Source organism: Conger conger, chromosome 8 (assembly GCF_963514075.1).
Source record: "Conger conger chromosome 8, fConCon1.1, whole genome shotgun sequence".
NCBI lineage: Eukaryota > Metazoa > Chordata > Actinopteri > Anguilliformes > Congridae > Conger > Conger conger.
The window spans coordinates 6,323,912-6,343,232 of NC_083767.1; the positions used below are offsets into that span (position 1 = coordinate 6,323,912).

General features: G+C 46.1%; 1 protein-coding gene across 2 annotated transcripts in view; it reads right to left on the minus strand.

Annotated features, from left to right (window-relative positions):
• Positions 1-773: 773 nt before the first annotated feature.
• The window catches only part of LOC133135385 (glucosidase 2 subunit beta-like), a 133,708-nt gene continuing 115,160 nt past the window's right edge, over positions 774-19,321 (minus strand). For both annotated transcript variants that reach the window (XM_061252345.1, XM_061252347.1), the window contains 2 exons: positions 6,237-6,336; positions 774-2,588 (listed from right to left, as the gene is read on the minus strand). In XM_061252345.1, coding sequence (XP_061108329.1) covers positions 2,451-2,588; positions 6,237-6,336 — 238 coding nt within the window. In that variant the 3' untranslated portion in view covers positions 774-2,450. The remainder of the gene's footprint in view (positions 2,589-6,236; positions 6,337-19,321) is intronic.

The window sequence follows — 19,321 nt, forward strand, 5'->3', positions numbered from 1 at the left end:
TAATTTTCAAAAGCTGCACTAAGTGGGGCTCACGCTGGCTTGAATCAGTGGGATTTTCTGGCGTTCACCTCAGTGTCTCTTCTTCCTCCAAACCAAAGTTCAAGGCAGCCATTTTAAAGCCCCATAATCCTTCTGATGATGTTCTTATGTCACTCGAGGACAGAGACAGGGGAACACCCAGGGGGAGATGGTGATCCTTGACGTGCTGAAAGCCTCATTATGCTCTCTGGTGTTCTTATAAAAACACACTATACGTGTCCTTCCATAGTCAATGATTGACAGCTCATTGTAGCTACACCAAAGGTCATGACCCCTCAGACTGTCATCAGGAGCGAAGGTCACAGCTGAATGAAAATCGGTGGTGGTGCATTCTGGGACTGCTGGAAGTGAACGCTCGTGTTTATTTTATGAAACGGACGTCACACCTCAGCGACGGTGTGCGAGACCGTTTCTTATTAATCGGCCAGGTTATTCAAGCGCTCGTGTTAGTCAGGAGAAACGCGCATACGGGGTATTTCGGGTCACTCGGTCTCAGATACGAGACTGAATGTGAACATGCTTCCCCCTCGAACCCTGGCCCACTGAGGAATATTCACCACTCTTCCCAGAATGCTCTGGGGCGGGGTCCACAGCCTGGAGCTCTGCCTTACATTCATGTTCATGATTAGGAAATTTGTTTGCAATGGTAAAAAGAAAAAAAACATTTTATTTCATATTTCATACAGCATCTCTCCCTGAATATGCAACACAAAATGAGAGGGAGAAAAAAAAAGTGGTTGGAAAAATTAAACTTTATTCATGAGCCTTTTATCTTAAAACATAAAAATGTGCACATTCTCTCAGTGGTGTGGACTGGATAAAACGCAATTAGTAGTCAACAGACATTTTAGTTGAAAGCCGTTTTAAACACACAAACGTGGAAACACGGATACTCAAACTTGGAAAGAAGTGGCAAAGCCCAGCCCTTCCTAAAATAAGATCTTTCCATAACCGTCTCAAGTGCTGCTTCTACTGTAATCCACGAGCAGAAACTTTAAAACACATTGGAATACTGGAAGCAAGATAGAAGCTAGTTGAATTGGTCTATACCCTCCATGTTTTGTACAAAAAAAAAAAAAAAACTCCTGGGATGATGATCTCCAGCTTATAAAAATAGATAATCAGAGACATTCTCTTTTCACATGAAGCGAAACGTTTCAACACTTTGGTGCACACACTCTTGCTCCCGAGGTAAAGCAATTTGGCTATTCATCATTTTTTAAACACCTGCCTCAACAGAAATGTCCATTAAATTCTCCTCGTCCTGCTAAAATAGTGAACGAACAGTAAAATCCTCTATCTGCTGTTTGAGTCTGTGCCTGATCAGGGCCTACCTTGGAAGTAAAGTGAGAATAATACATAGATGAGAGTCGTGCATTGTTCTTAAAACAGCATTTAAGATGCCTTTCTCTTGGTGTATGACAGCAGAAAGCAGATTGCAAACGGCAGTTTGAAAAGCACATGGGTGCTGTCTTTCAGGAGAGAGGTTAACGCAGTACACCTTCAACTGACACAAAAACACTGCATGTCAAATAAAAGCGCTCTCGCCCTATCAAATTCCGTTATATTTTATTCAGCAGATGTTCCCCGGTGCAACGGCTGAATTAAAAATCTATCCAGCAATTCTTTTCTCGGGAAAGGAAGACCGTGGTTCATATGAGTCTAAGAAATTCTTCATAATAAAAGCCAAATTAGAAAGAAAAAGATGGATATTAACCCTTCATGTCTCCCTTTTGAGGTAACACCGCAGTAAGGCACCTTTCAGATGAACTCCAAGATAGCCCTGTCTCCAAAAGAAAAGGAACAAAAACTGCAAACCAAAAAAAGAATGTAAAGAAGACAGTTGTAGAACAGAATAAGAAGACAGTTGTAGAACAGAATAAGGAGACGGTTGTAGAACAGAATAAGGAGACGGTTGGAGAACAGAATAAGGAGACGTTGTAGAACAGAATAAGGAGACAGTTGGAGAACAGAATAAGGAGACGGTTGTAGAACAGAATAAGGAGACGGTTGGAGAACAGAATAAGGAGACGGTTGGAGAACAGAATAAGAAGACGGTTGGAGAACAGAATAAGGAGACGGTTGGAGAACAGAATAAGGAGACGGTTGGAGAACAGAATAAGAAGACGGTTGGAGAACAGAATAAGGAAATGGTTGTAGAACAGAATAAGGAGACGGTTGGAGAACAGAATAAGGAGACGGTTGGAGAACAGAATAAGGAGACGGTTGGAGAACAGAATAAGGAGACGGTTGGAGAACAGAATAAGAAGACGGTTGGAGAACAGAATAAGGATTAGATAAACAGGGGGTCTGACACAGAACAGGAATAATGAAAGGGGGCTCGTCCGGGACCGTTGGCAGGTTCTGGCGGATGTGGGGGCCCTGCGATTGTGGCGGGAGCCAGCCAAGGGTCAAAGTTCATTGTGGACCTTCCTGCTCCCCTGCAGCGGGTCACAGGAGGCGGGGCTCTCCAGCTCCATGACGTAGCGGCACTTCCTGGGCTCTTTCACCGCCCGCAGAGCCGTCCGTGTCCCGCACGCCAGCGTGACCTGCAAACAACCGCAGGAGACGTGGTCAGCGTCGGCCAGCCAGACTCCCCCGCGGCTCAAACTGTCCTCTCAGAAGTCTCTGGGGAAGAACTACAATTCCCATCTCTCCCCACACACACGACAGAACGACACGCTGTCCTCTCAGAAGTCTCTGGGGAAGAACTACAATTCCCAACTTTCCCCACACACACCGCAGAACGGCATACGGTCCTTTCAAGAAGTCTCTGGGGAAGAACTACAATTCCCATCTCTCCCCACACACACACACACGGCAGAATGACACGCTGTCCTCCCAGAAGTCTCTGGGGAAGAACTACAATTCCCAACTTTCCTCACACATACGGCAGAACAACACGCTGTCCTTACAGAAGTCTCTGGGGAAGAACTACAATTCCCATATTTCCCATGCTACTTCGCACTTTCAACTGAGGGATTTTTTAACATGTCGCGGTTATTTATAAACGATGTGAGCCCTAGTGAGTGTGAAGGTGAAATTGTGAATTATTCCATCACACATGGAAAAATACAGACAAAAACATTACACTATTATACTATACATGGCAAGTTCTACAGACTTAAGTATAAGTATTACTCAATTTCAGACAATATTGATTAATCAAACCTACTGTTACATGGAAGCCATTCATCTATAAGCTGAATCCTCACTGTTCCTGCTTCCAGGGCTGTTTTGATCACATTTCCTGACTGTGGCGTCTTGAATTACAGTCATTTTCTCGAGGGCTTATGTGCCTTTTTCTGCTTGATATGTCAACTCAGGGGCGCCATCCACATCCTGTCACGGGCGCCTGTTCAGAGGGGATTATGGGAAATGACTACTGCCACAGAGCTTTAATGGCTGACTTTTGGATGCCCTCTGCTTCTTTTCTTTTTATTTAAGTAAATTCACTTTTACTTCTCCTACAGTTTCCATAGTAACCCGCTCGTCAGGGTCCGTTCCACGCTGACAGATCAGCCTCGGTACAAAGCTACCTGGTGGGAACCTGAGAGGCTCGCTGTAGCGTTACCGCGCTCAATTCATGGCTGAGGAGGACAGCTACTTCCTGGTTTTTCAGCAGGAATAATCAAACAGAGATAGGCCGCTGGTGTCCGCAGTCTTCACTTGGAAACCACAGAAAAGCACGACCAATCCGAACGCACAATGGCAGGAAGAAACTGAACAAAGAGCGTGGCTCTAAATGAGCATGTGTGCCCAGTCAGCCTACACTATACATGTAGGTTACATTTATGAAATGTACATTTTATTATCCCTGTTTTTTCCTAGATTGGGAATTCTGCAGAAATAGGGAACCTTCCCTCTGAAGGATTACCTGTGAACTCCACACCCCCGACGTGTGCTCTGTCGCACGAGACCCCATGATTAACTCTGCCACAGGCTGAAAAACCCAGCGTTACGCTCGCAAATTCTGGGTCTGTAGCTCGATACGCTTCTGTTTCGCACCCATAAACCTGAAGCCCCCTCCAGGAACGGCTGTCCTCTGTCAACAGTGTACAGAAATGTACACGACCAGGCTGATCAATATCGCCCTGTCACAGACATACAGTGGCTTCACTAAGTATTCAGACCCCATTCACTTTTTGCACACTTTATTGTGTTGTAGATTTACTATTTTTGCCCATCAATCTACATTTATTAACAATAAACAAAATGGTCAAGATTTCTAAAAGTATGTTTTCACTTTATGGGTCATTGAGTCTAGATTGATGGGCAAAAATGGCAATCTACTGTGAAAAGTGCAGGGGTCTGAATACTTTATGAAGCCACTGTATGTATGTATGTATGTATGTGAGACTCAATTACTGTATCAAGTAAGAAGAAGAAAATAACTTCCATGCATATGAAATGACCCTTCAGTCACAGTACAGACCTAATATGACTTCATCATCAGGAATAAGAGATATAACTACCAGATCAGGGAAGTAATTACAGACAGTGATCCACAGACTTCGCAGAACTCGACCACTCACCGCGTTTCAGAGAAAGGAAGGTCTCGTCCAAGCTTGATTAGTGACGGTGTGACGACCTTTGATGGGAAATGAGTTTAATCTGCAGCTCTGAAACAATGCGCTGGCAATTTCAGCCCTTGATCCTGGCGCTTCATTAGAGAGGAGAGGAGCCCCTTTCAGCGCTGAGAGACAGAGCCGGGGCCAGGTATTCACACATAATGAGCCGTGACTTCTGCACACACTCCATTATGCCGCTACCGAAAAGAAACCCAAGGAAAGAATCAAAGGAATTCAATCACATTTCTGAAAAGCCGAGAGACGGGTGACGGTAGGTTTTTAGACTGCGTTTTCACGGCAATCGGTTTCAAGGGGTTTCTAGAAATTATGTGATTAAACGTGTTATATTATTTAATTGAGTCAATAGAAAAGAGTCAAGGGAAAAATTGAATCTCATAACTTTGTGAAGCATTATGAGGACCGAGACGCACCCCCCACTGGCCGCATGACTCAGTGATAGACAGAGCACGGGGAAAAGAGCCCCCACTTTCTTTTCGAGGTGCATTTTCAGCATTACTACAATGGCACCTCTGATATATCGATGGGCTGTACCGATGAATCTATCACTCCGATCAATCGGTCATTGATTTAATCGCCTTGAAACACATTTTTTGAGAATGACTACTTGCATTTTGAATTAAAGCAGGTTATTACATTTCCTACCCTATTTCCGAAGGGAAAAAAAAAAAGTCAGCTAATGCTACGTGACATTTGGAAGCTGTTTAGCGACAGATGCAGTCATTTCTTTCAAGGTCAGGGATAGCGGCACCTGTTGGTTCAATAAATGCAACATTAAATGAAACATAACTAACTGTGTGTGAGCAGGTTAGGTGTTTGTGTGTGTGTGTGTGTGTGAGTGTGTGTGTGTGTGTGTGTGAGTTTGTGTGTGTGTGTGTGAGTGTGTGTGTGTGTGTGTGTGTGAGTGTGTGTGTGAGTGTGAGTGTGTGTGTGTGTATGTGAGTGTGCGTGTGTGTGTGCCGGTGAGTGTGTGCGTGTGCGAGTGTGTGTGTGTGTGAGTGTGTGTGTGAGAGTGTGAGTGTGTGTATGAGTGTGTGTGTGTGTGTGTGTGTGTGAGTGCGTGTGAGTGTGTGAGTGTGTGTGTGTGTGTGTGTCATTTCAGACACTTTTTCCTTAGTTGCCTGTAATGGAGCATCGTGACAAAAAACCTCTGTAAAAACATGACATAATCTTATCTAATCTAATGTAACGATGGTGATACATGAGGCAGTGTGGTCACACTTTAAAATAAGGTACATTATTAAGGCATTAGCTAATGTAGTTGTTAACATTAATTAATTGACATACAAATGCATGAAACATGGTATTGACTTTCCAATATTGAATCTATTTGTTAACTCACTAAAGTATTAGTTACCTGAAAGCAAACTGTTGGATAAATTAGTGCAATTAGTAAAGCATTAGCAATTTAACAGTTTGCATTAACTGTTTTTTTTCATTCCAAATATGAATTGGAATTGTTAATGTAGTTGTTAACATTAATTAATGATGTACAAATACGTAAACAAAGCTGTACAGATTGGCTTCTCGGTAGTTAGTTAACTCCATTAGTTAACGATGACGTAACCTTATTGTGCAGTGTTTCCGGTATTTTCTACTGTTGCTCACCACAGTTGAGCGGGTAGGTCCCAGCCAACACAGCTCCCCGCCATCAAAGAGCATCTGACTGTAGCGCTTCTCTGAGTGACCCGTCCAAGAACCCCACTTTCTGAAACACACACACGGACAAAATCAGCGTCTCGCTCCACCACTAACCATGACAGGCTGACGGGCAGGGAGGGAGGGAGAGAGAGGGAGAGAGAGATCAATACTGAACGTGTTTTCCCTGGAAAGTGTTAAGTGTATGATCACACAGACGGGTTGTCACTTGGGTTTTCATGAGTCACAGCTCTGGAAATGTAGGACACACAGCGAGTGTTTAACACACTGTTAGTAAAAGTCCTGGAAAAAGGAAGGGAAACTGGTCCTACAGTTTGGGAATACCAAACGAAAACTAAAACTGAATGAACAGAATATTTGAACAGAGAACTGATAATATCATACTGATAGAAAAAAAGCTTTTATTAAAACTGAACACCAGTCCAGTTTGATTTGGACATTAGGCACTGTAAACTAATCTGGTCCATGTCCAGGTCTGTGTTTAACTATGTTTTAATTCTGAAACCAAATGGCGGTAGCCAAGCTGTCCAGGGATTTATTTAGGGATTTGACCAGACTACTAGAATAACATAATCCAAGTTTATGAAGATGTTAAAAATGTCTACAAAATGCTTATCAGGGGGTCAGATTAGGGGAGATCAGTTTAATTACTGTTGGCAATAAATAAACAAACAAACAAATAAATAATGAAATCACCGCTTCATATGAAGGCCTCGCTGATGAAAGTTCCCCTGTAAGAGGCTCCTTTAAAGACCAGCTGAAACGGGGGCTAGCTTCTCTGAGGTGTACGAGAGTGAGTCAGATCTTTTGGGGGGAATTTTAGCACTAGCTTCTCTGAGGTGTACGAGAGTGAGTCAGATCTTTTGGGGGGTTTTAGACGTGAAATGAGACGGGCGAAGGGAGTGGCTCACACGAACGGGAGAAAGACTCGAGCATCGTCTCTCCCACTCCGGTTAGCTTTTAGCACCCCGTTAGCGCTGGGAATCGGTCAAATGGACATGTCATGTCACGTCTTGATGCGTCACGGCCGAAACAACAGGGGACAGACCCCCCGCTGTGACAGGTGACAACCCGTTCTCACCCCCCCCCGCCTGCCATTTTCACCTCGGAGAGGAGTGTGGGGTCAGGAGACAGCAGGAGGAACTCTCGATTGGACTAGCGTTAGCACCTGAGACACACTGAGCTTCAGAGAGCTCCTCTTACAGCTGTAGGACGAAGAAGCCCTGTCAGGCTATCCTTCCCCTCTTACAACCTACAGGAATGGCTTTCTGTGCACGATGAACTATCCTGTACTGTGGACTAGCTTCTTCATGTTCAATTCCTGTTCAATTTTTCTGTGAGGTATTACATGTACCAGGGCCCTGTAGCACTGGGTTAGCTGGGTAACTGCACTAAGTAAAACCCAGAACCCTCCAAAATCAGGAACACAGAAACCGGGCACGCACAGAACTAAAACACAGACTCTTGAGTGTGTTCAGCAAATCAGTGAAGCATTCCTCTTTCTTTTACAGTAGGACACAGAGAACTGCCCATTACTATTTGCCCCTTTAATAAGCAATCCAATAATAATAATAAATTAAGTTAATGGGTTAATCTGACCTTCTTTAGGAGTACATAGTAACACATTTCCCTGCGCGTTAGGAAAGGGCCAATGGCATGCCTGGGATGATCGGGATTGGACAGGGTTCGAGCCGCTCTCCCTCAGTAATCCGCCAGCGTTTGGATTTACCCCCCACCGCACCCCACGCACCACACTGAGCTCCCATCATGCCCCTCTGCCACAGCGAGGGGCCACGTTTTAATGCAGATTTAATGGAAAGTCAGGCAGAAGCCAACTGCATGCAGATCTGCCATTGTTAAGATAATCACCTTTAAATTTCTTAAACAGGCAGTAACATACTGCTAATCTCCACAACCTCCCACTCTCCTGAGAAATAAAACAATTACAGCCGCATACACCGTATATCTATTGAATATAAAACAAATCTCATTTAAGGATATTTTCACTCTTTGTTTAAAAGTCCATGATTGCTGCAGTGGCGTTGTTAAAGCAGGCTTATCACACTAACACTGAGTGAAATGAAAGAGCGGGTAGTTTCACTGCGGACCGGGGGGGAGTAGAGTTCAATCGCGCTCTGACTGACTGATGGCGCATGAGACATACTGTATTTAAACTGTCTGAGTACCACACACAGCCTCATGGGAAGTGAGTCTGTCCTTATCTCTGTTCTTCCATAGCAAGGATCTTAAAAAAGCTATGTCCATTCAATGCATCGGCTAAAAACTGAAAATCAATAAAAATATCTACCCAGAATAATTCCTGAAAATAAAAGTAAGGAGGACATATGGCCAATATTGAGTGTTTCTGCACCTCTGGGTGTATTTATATGTATTTACATATTATAAAATAATGAATATGTAGAGTGTACAGTGCAGTGTGTGATTCTGGTACAGAGAGCAGGGTTATACCTCCAGTGTTGTTTTCAATAAAGAAACTACTCCATTCAGGAATTCACCTCCATATTCAGTTCATGTTTTTGTTGTTTTCATTCAGTTTAGCTATTTCAGTTCCTGACTCCTTCCATGCAAAGGGCTCCGCTGATGATTACGGATTCGGTTTTTTAATGTCAGACAAATGAGAAGGTTTACTGAATATTACTGTTTTCCAATTAAATCTGCTGCTATTAAGGCGAAAAAGGGAGAACAAATCTTCACAGGAAACTGATTAAAATGTTCAACATTTAATAAGCGGTCTTAAACCATTAATTATTAGTTTGTCATTGTACATTGGTAAAGTTAAGCTTAATTTCATGAACTCATTAAAATCAATGTGCCCATCGTGTGTGCGTGTGTGTGTGTGTGTGCATGTGTGTGTATGTCAGCCTGCCCCTGCAGACATGCACACATGCATGCACACACACACACACACACACACACACACCACCCCTCCCCTATATGTACAAACAAACTACAAACTCCCAATGAACACATGATTTATTTCATCAGTCCAACTGTCCAGATTAATTTCAGGAGTTTAATGATGAACTTGTAGATCTATGATCAATCACTAAGGTTCCTGTATTTTTCCGTAACTTTCGATTAGCTGGCTAAAAAACAGATGTGGTATATTTAAAGACAAATTTATTTGACTCAAATATTTTCAAGAACTAAGCGCTGAATGCCGACATTGTTTAATTAATGTTTAAATCTAATCCGTATTAAGAATAATTAGCTTTCTAAAAAGCTGATTAACGTTATGTTAGGATGATAATGGCTTGAGCTAACAGAACCACTTCTTATTTTTAAAATATGTGGTAGCCGGTAATTCAGTTTAACTTCATCGCTGGGCTAATCCGTGCTTCCGCTGATAAACCCGGCAAATCCACGCTAATCCCACACTGCGCCGGGAATGACTTAGCCCCAGATACAGCCACACATCAAGCTGTCAGAGGTAATTATCATTTAGACAACTCTACTCGGGTTTTAAACACACTGTAGTTAAAAAGGTGAAGAAAAGCTGAGGAGACAGAATGAAAAGAGAGAGAAAACTCAAAGACGCCGCTGAAAAGTTGATTGAAAACCTCAGCTGAATTAAACTTGAAGAATTATTCAGTCTCAGGTCACAGCTGAAGGCCCTGCAGTCAGAATTATCTTAATATGCAGCATGAGTATTTAAAAATAATATATGCTTATGCACATACTTTTATTTAACTTCAACAAATCATAAAAAAAATACTTGTCTCTCAATTAGACAGACACCCACACACACACACACACACACACACACACACACACACACACACACACACACACACACACACACACATACAGTATAAGCACGTGTGTTTTTTAAATACCGTTAAATTCTGCTGTACAGTGAAGACGGTATTAATAAACAACTCCTGGTTTCAATTAAAACTGCGGGCCATCTTTAGGAAGAGTGCAATTGAATTAAAAACAATAATTATTAAACACAGTTTCAAACAACGATACATGCGTCTGCCTGTGTTGTATTAACGGGGAATGTTTTCCACTGACAGTTTTGATGGAACCTTTTTTGAACTTTTTTGTTGACATAATCAGCAATTTATACTTTGATGTATTATCTTGGAAATATAGTACATAGTATATAAAATACTGAATATTGACCTGCATAGAATACCTTCACAGTGCTTTCAAGGACTTTGCATATGTGCATATGCTGTTCAAAAATAAAATTACGCTAATTCCATTGAATGGCATAGGGGTGTAAATGTCTGACCTCACAACGCATCACAAAATCTCTCTTTTCACCACGATTTGATCTATCATTTTGATACGAGACGCCTTGTTAATGAGAGAGGTCTGAGGAGAATGGCCAGACTGGTCAAAGCTAACAGGAAGGTGACAGTAACGCAAATAACCACACATTACAACAGTGGTGTGCAGAAGAGCATCTCTGAACACACAATGCATCATAACACTAAGTGGATAAAGTATAAAAGTATAAAAGTATAAAAAATAAGTCTAATAAATACCTAATAAAGTGCTCGGTGAGGGTTTGATGGCCTGGACTGTTTCTGAGGAGTGGTTCACCCAGAGGGGACATAATTCTCAGACTCACGGAGCATTTAGTCTCCTGACACAGCAAGACACCGGACTCCAGAGACTCCAGGTTTCTATGGTTACAGTTTGGAGGAGGGGGCGCGGCTTGCCGTGTTTGCCAGCTCGGACATAAAAGCTCAATTATAGCACACCCTGAAAGAGCCTCGTACACAAACACACACATAAATACAGAGACAAAGGCTTCTGATAAATGACACGGCTCATAATGTAGCACAAAACACCAGCTGAAAATATGTAATGGAATTTGTGATTCTGTTTAACGCGCAGTGCCTGGGCAACCTGCTCTTCAGTGTTTAACATCCGCGCGGGAGAGAGCCGGCTGTAATGGCACTTCAGAACATGCCCTTGGCTGTTTGAAAACGAGCGCATTAAGTATGACACTTTATATATAATTATGCACTTGTTTCAGTGCAGCGTTGGCACTCCGCGGGTTCAATCGTTACCACTCGGCGAGAGACAAAACCTTTCAAAACAATATGAAACGGTCATGAGTCTGACTGGCACTTCTGTTATCCGCGCGCGGGAAAGAACGTCAGACCAGGCGGCCGTCCCCAAGGGGGGGGGGCGCGATGCGCGGAACGGCAGTGTGAACGAGACGCGCGGCAGTTGGACATTTTTCATATTTCAACTGCCACCTAACTGAATTCCGCTTCCTTTTCCTTCCCCTACAGTCGGTCGAATCGTTTGTTTGTTAACGTCTCGTTGACTACCCTGCCCTTATAACTGCCCCTCGGGGGGGTAAACAAAGTTTTCTGAATCTGACCTCACCCTCGTACCGCTATTCTTACCGCTGTTCTCGCCGACGGGCGCCGGAACGTTCTCCTGCGTGCCGCGCTGCTAAATCCGAAGGTCGGCCCGAGTCGGCGGTCTATTTTCGTTTTCGTTTGAAGCGCTTCCCGTGTAGAAACACCCCGACGACGCGGACGCCTCGCGCGCAGACGGGCTGCTCCACGTGGGCCGCGGCCGTCAGGTGCGGCTCGCTGTAGGTCACCGCGAGGGTCGCCGAAAGGTCACGCCGCATTTAGAAAGCGCTAACGGCGCTAGCGTGGCGCTCGTAGCCTTTTATATAAGCTACCTGCCGTAGCGTGGCTGTGTCGTGATTACCTCAGGTTCCAGGCTGCTGGAGGTCTGGTTCATCCGCACACACAGACTGAGATTGTTGTGAAGGTGTGTGTGAATAAAAAGGCCCACACACCGGGGTCCTTGTTAACACGCTCTGCATCCAGAAATCACAGAGATGAATCAACCTTGTGACCACGGCCGGCAAGCAGACTCCCAGCAGAATGTAAAACAAGATGCAGAAGTGAAATGTCCTCAGATACACTGTGTTTATGTAAAGCAGGCTGACCTTGAAAACACTCGTACGCTGTGCTGTGGATGTGAGAGAAGGCGGTTTGAGGTTAATGCACTGTGTGTGTGTCTCTCTGTGCGTGACCAACTCAAACACACACACACACACACACACAAATATACACAAACAATACACACAGACCCATACACACAAACATACACACACACACACACACACACACACACACACACACACACATACATATATACATACACACACACATACATACATACATACATACATACATACACACACACACATACATACATACATACACACACACACACACACACACACACATACATACAAATATACACAAACATACACACGGACACACACACAAGTGCAAGCGCACACGTGCACGCAGGTGAGTTGTTACTGGACTTTATGAACTCACAGATAAATTGCATCTTCAGATAAAATGATGTCAGGCTTAGTGAAATGTGTGAGATGCCCCTCTGACTTCACACACCCTGAGAGGGGGGAGACAGCCCTGCAGGATGGAAGGGGCGGCCTGTAGCCTCGTGGCTAAGGTACATGACTGGGACCCGGAAGACTGGTGGTTCAAGACCCAGTGTAGCCACAATAATATCCGCACAGCGGCTGGGCCCTTGAGCAAGGCCCTTAACCCTGCAGGGTCTCTGAGGATAAAAGCGTGAGCTAAATAACAAATGATTATTATTTATCATCACGATAAAAGCGCACTGAGACGCGTGTGTCTGCGGCCTGGTGTGAGGCATTCTCTGCAGACAGCAGAATGACGAGACATCTCCACCGTGTCAGCCACCTCAAACCACGTCAAACCGCGTCTGAATGCTCACTTAAGCGTGGCCCCCACCTTCATTACCCTCTCTCTAATTGTCTTTCGCTCGTTAAAGAAAAAATAACTCTCTAGTCTCCCGCCCATGCACTTGCGCAGTCACATACAGTATATGACTGTATTTGGTAATAATTCATGTCAGCGGTCCTTCAATGAGAGCTATAACTCAGTATGTAGCACTTTTATAAGACATAAAAAAAACATTCATAAATATTTATGTCAATAAACTATCAGGTGATTTATGTTAGCATTGATGTAGAAAGTGGCATTAACATGTCATATCAAATTACACGTTCCATAGGTATACTAGCAGTTATTGGCATAAACAATTCTGAATGTACATGTCCTGTTTATGAAGATATATACATAGCAGCGTATACATTTTTCTTTATTTTTTTATAAATGGTGCTAAATGTAGTCTGCGCATATCCGATCCCCACCTTAATTTGGAACGTCCAAATTATCCGCCAGCACAGCCGAGTTAATGCCCAAACCCCACTGCGTGTTGCGGAGAGTGTAGACAACAACGGTTCCCCTCCGAAACTCGTGGTGTCACCAGTCAGCTCGCCAGGCTACAGCCGAGCTCACACAGAGTGGAGTCGGAGGAGGACCTTTCACAAGCGGCTTTAGTCCGGTCGACAAGCGGGGGTCACCGCAGAGCGATGAAGGCGGCCCCCGAACTGACTGGACCCGCCCGTAACCTGGGCAACGCAGTGGCCAATAGCGTATCGCCTTATGGAGCTACTGGCCACAGTCAGTACTGGTACAGGCTCTCAATTGTTAAGCATGGCCTTCCCTGTAACGGTTAAAACATAAAATAAAGCATGGACCAGTGGGTCTCATTCACCGCAGTGCGGTGCCTGACGGAATGGACCACCCAGAAGGCTGAAGGCTTGTTGCTGGTCAACACTCGTACAGGACTGGCACAACAGGGCAACCCAGAGAGATAATTGCCTACTTGTTTTGTAATTACACATGCACAATTGCCACGGAATAACTGTTTGCAAATTAAGAGCAAAACTGAAAATTAATAAGACAAAAAGTACATTATTGTTGGAACTGTGCTGCTATCAATATTTAAACGGGCACATGGGGCTTTTTTTGTGGATCTTGAGCGGAACGAAACTATTATCAATAAAATAAGCAAATTTCCATAACGCTGCTCACACCAATAGAGTTCCGAGTGCATTTCCATGAATATTCCACCCGGGATGAGTGGAATACTCTCGGTAAGGCTGAATACTCTGACCAGGGACAGTGGAGTTCACACACTCATAATCGCTCCAGGAAATTAATTTTTCAACTGCAGGCCCACATTTCTCAGTTATTCACCATCAGCTGGTAATTATGCTGGAGGAAATGAGCAAAACTGCAGATTATCAGGACCTGTGAACTCTGGAGCTACACACACACACCCACACACTGTAACGTACACACACACACTATCATCCACACACACACACACACACTGTAACGTACACACACACACACAGACTGTAAAGTACACACACACACACACTACAACATGCACACACACACACACACACACACACCCACACACTGTAACACGTACACACACCCACACACAGTAACGTAAACACACACACCCACACACTGTAACACATACACATGCACACACACACTGTAACATGTACACACACACCTCCACACAGTGCCACACACTGTAGGACGTACACACACAGTCCCACACACTGTAACATGTACACACACACACACACACACACACACACACACAGTGCCACACACTGTAACATGTACACACACACACACACACACACACACACACCCACACACTGTAACATGTACACACACACACACACACAGAGCCACACACTGTAACACGTACACACACACACACACACACACACACACTGTACATTACATTACATGGCATTTAGCAGACGCTCTTATCCAGAGCGACGTACAACGAACATACTGTAACACGTACACACACACACACACACCCACACACTGTAACACGTACACACACACACACCCACACACTGTAACATGTACACACACACACACACACACACACACACACTGTAACATGTACACACACACACACCCAGTGCCACACACTGTAACATGTACACACACACACACACACACACACAAACCCACACACTCTCCTGTGTTCACATGTACCATGCTCCAGAAATTCACACCCATACACACTACGCCACCCGACACACAAGCACACACAATACACGACTGTGTGTCACTATACTCCAAATACTCCCAAGCACACAGTGGGTTTATACTGTATTTATAGTGTGCACTGCACATGTAGGACCCTCCACACACAGAATGTGTGCACTACATAGTGTGCACTGCACATGTAGGACCCTCCACACACAGTAAGTATGCACTACATAGTGTGCACTGCACATGTAGGACCCTCCACACACAGAAAGTGTGCACTACATAGTGTGCACTGCACATGTAGGACCCTCCACACACAGTAAGTATGCACTATATAGTGTGCATTGCACATGTAGGACCCTCCACACACAGAAAGTGTGCACTACATAGTGTGCACTGCACATGTAGGACCCTCCACACACAGTAAGTATGCACTATATAGTGTGCATTGCACATGTAGGACCCTCCACACACAGAAAGTGTGCACTACATAGTGTGCACTGCACATGTAGGACCCTCCACACACGCTGTGTGCCATCTCCTCCCCGAGAGCAGAATTCACAGCGGTTGGCTGGATCGGCGATGTTGCTAGGCTACATTACGTTATCATTTTGAAATACATTATTCAATAAAGCAGTTGAAGGGAAAACTGTGGTTTTGAATACTAAGTGATGCAAACTTTCAATCGAGGCAATCACCGGCATGGCAACAGCCCTTCTACCTTCGTCAAAAAGGATTTATTATTTTCCTTGGTTATTAGCCAGGGCAATTATTGGCCCGATTTTCCCCTTTATGATTTTTTATTCATGATCTCAAGGCGAGGAGCAGCATTGCTTTAAGGCGGTACAGGCATGTGTTTATACGCCCTGGAGAAACAGCACGCTACCCAGAGCCAATGACACGCCTTGGACCTCATCAACCTCACATTGTCCAGGTTCAGATGACCTCATTATGTTTTTTCACATTTAACCCTGAGGGGCGTTTATGATTTTATTAATTAATCATTATTATAATTAATTTTGATTATTATTATTATATGTTTTTTTATTTTAAGTATATCTAGTCTCATGAGATTGAAAACAATAAGGTAAATAAAAGTAAATTATGGATACAGGACATATTTTCAGATATTCAACTAAGTGAATATCTCTCCCCATTTCAAAGCATGTGATGGAAATTGCAAATGCAGAAGACAAATGCAAGTGTAAATGTTCAATGTGAATGGCAGATGTGAGCAGTAAGGTTCTGCTGTAGTATGCAGGGAGAGGGTGCAGGTGTGTCCAGTCAGGGCGTATGAAACAGGCAGCGGTGTGTGTAATGAAGCCCTCACCGCCCTCTCCCCCTCAGTGTGGACACCTCCACCCTCCCCCCCTCAGTGTGGACACCTCCACCCTCCCCCCCTCAGTGTGGACACTCTCTCCCCCTCAGTGTGGACACCTCCACCCTCTCTCCTCCTCAGTGAGGACACCTCCACCCTCTCTCCCCCCTCTCTCCCCCTCAGTGTGAACACCTCCACCCTCTCTCCCCCTCAGTGAGGACACCTCCACCCTCTCTCTCCCTCAGTGTGGACACCTCCACCCTCCCCCCCTCAGTGTGGACACTCTCTCCCCCTCAGTGTGGACACCTCCACCCTCTCTCCTCCTCAGTGAGGACACCTCCACCCTCTCTCCCCCCTCTCTCCCCCTCAGTGTGAACACCTCCACCCTCTCTCCCCCTCAGTGAGGACACCTCCACCCTCTCTCCCCCTCAGTGAGGACACCTCCACCCTCTCCCCCCCTCAGTGAGGACACCTCCACCCTCTCCCCCCCTCAGTGAGGACACCTCCACCCTCTCCCCCCCTCAGTGAGGACACCTCCACCCTCTCTCCCCCTCAGTGAGGACACCTCCACCCTCTCTCCTCCTCAGTGTGGACACCTCCCCCCTCTCTCCCCCTCAGTGAGGACACCCCTCCCCCCCAGCGGGGCGAGCCCATCCCAGGCGGGTCAGCGGCTCTGTCCGGGTCACAGCGCCGCCAGGCGCCGGGGAGGTGGGCGGTTGCCTAGCGACTGGGCCGCGGATGCCGGGCGGTTGAGGGAGAGGAGAGGCGGTGAGCGGCGTCTGCGTGGGCGGACCCGTCTGGGGCCCCTCGCCAAGGAGACGCGCCGCGCCGCCTGACCTCCGACCTCTGGATCTGGGTCACCAGACGCCATGGCAACACACTCGCATCCCTTCACCTGAGACTGCGAGTAAAACACAGCAGGTCGGTCTGACTGTGAACTCTACCAATATTATTATTATTATTATTATTATTATTATTATTATTATATAATTTGTGTAATTATTACTGTTATATTCACATCATTATTATTATCACTATTGTCATTATTACTATTGTGTCTGGTTCGGGCGGAGGATAACACAAAAACCCTTTTCTTCAGCTGTACATTCCTCTCTTACTCTTATACTGCAGTTTTGTACTATCACTGTCGTCTGTGTGTTTGTTTTTCACATGTGAAAATAAATAAACTCAACTCACAGAACAAGTGTCTGGCTTGAAGATGATAAAAAGCTGACCCATTCATTCAGACCTTTACACCACACACTGAAACAGGGCCTTAACAGACACCAGACCATGGGGCCTATCCACACACTGGAACAGAGCCTTAACAGACACCAGACTGTGGGGCCCATCCACACACTGGAACAGAGCCTTAACAGATACCAGACCATGGGGCCCATCCACACACTGGAACAGAGCCTTCACAGACACCAGACTGTGGGGCCCATCCACACACTGGAACAGAGCCTTCACAGACACCAGACTGTGGGGCCCATCCACACACTGGAACAGAGCCTTAACAGATACCAGACCATGGGGCCCATCCAGACACAGAAACAGAGCCTTAACAGATGCCAGACCATGGGGCCCATCCACACACTGGAACAGAGCCTTAACAGATACCAGACCATGGGGCCCATCCACACACTGGAACAGAGCCTTAACAGATACCAGACCATGGGGCCCATCCACACACTGGAACAGAGCCTTAACAGATACCAGACCATGGGGCCCATCCACACACTGGAACAGAGCCTTAACAGATACCAGACCATGGGGCCCATCCACACACTGGAACAGAGCCTTAACAGATACCAGACCATGGGGCCCATCCACACACTGGAGCAGAGCCTTACAGAAAGAGCCCAAGTGAACTCATCATGCCGTTCTGTCTCTGTGCCATGCCAATATGCTCCTGACTGCGTTAACTAGCAGAGAACAGCAGCGGTAAACAGTCAAACCGCAGCCGGCCGAGAGCACGCGGTTAATAACGCAGAGCGGGAGGAGGCTCACTGAGGAGCGTTTGGAAAAGTGGTTAAACCGCTCGTGAGAACGCTCCCGGTGCCGACCGCAGCGAAGGCAGCCCGAAAACACCCTCCTCTGCTTCCACACACCCTCCTCTGCTCCCCCCGCTCTCCTCCACCCCCACACACCCTCCTCTGCTTCCACACACCCTCCTCTGCTCCCCCCGCTCTCCTCCACCCCCACACACCCTCCTCTGCTTCCACACACCCGCCTCTGCTTCCACACACCCGCCTCTGCTTCCACACACCTGCCTCTGCTTCCACACACCCTCCTCTGCTTCCACACACCTGCCTCTGCTTCCACACACCCGCCTCTGCTTCCACACACCCTCCTCTGCTTCCACACACCTGCCTCTGCTTCCACACACCCTCCTCTGCTTCCACACACCCTCCTCTGCTTCCACACACCCTCCTCTGCTTCCACACACCCTCCTCTGCTTCCACACACCCTCCTCTGCTTCCACACACCTGCCTCTGCTTCCACACACCCGCCTCTGCTCCCCCCGCCCTCCTCCACCCCCACACACCCGCCTCTGCTCCCACACACCTGCCTCTGCTTCCACACACCTGCCTCTGCTTCCACACACCTGCCTCTGCTTCCACACACCTGCCTCTGCTTCCACACACCCGCCTCTGCTCCCACACACCTGCCTCTGCTTCCCCCGCTCTCCTCCACCCCCACACACCCGCCTCTGCTCCCCCCGCTCTCCTCCACCCCCACATTCATCAGCCAGAGGAAGGCCACATTTG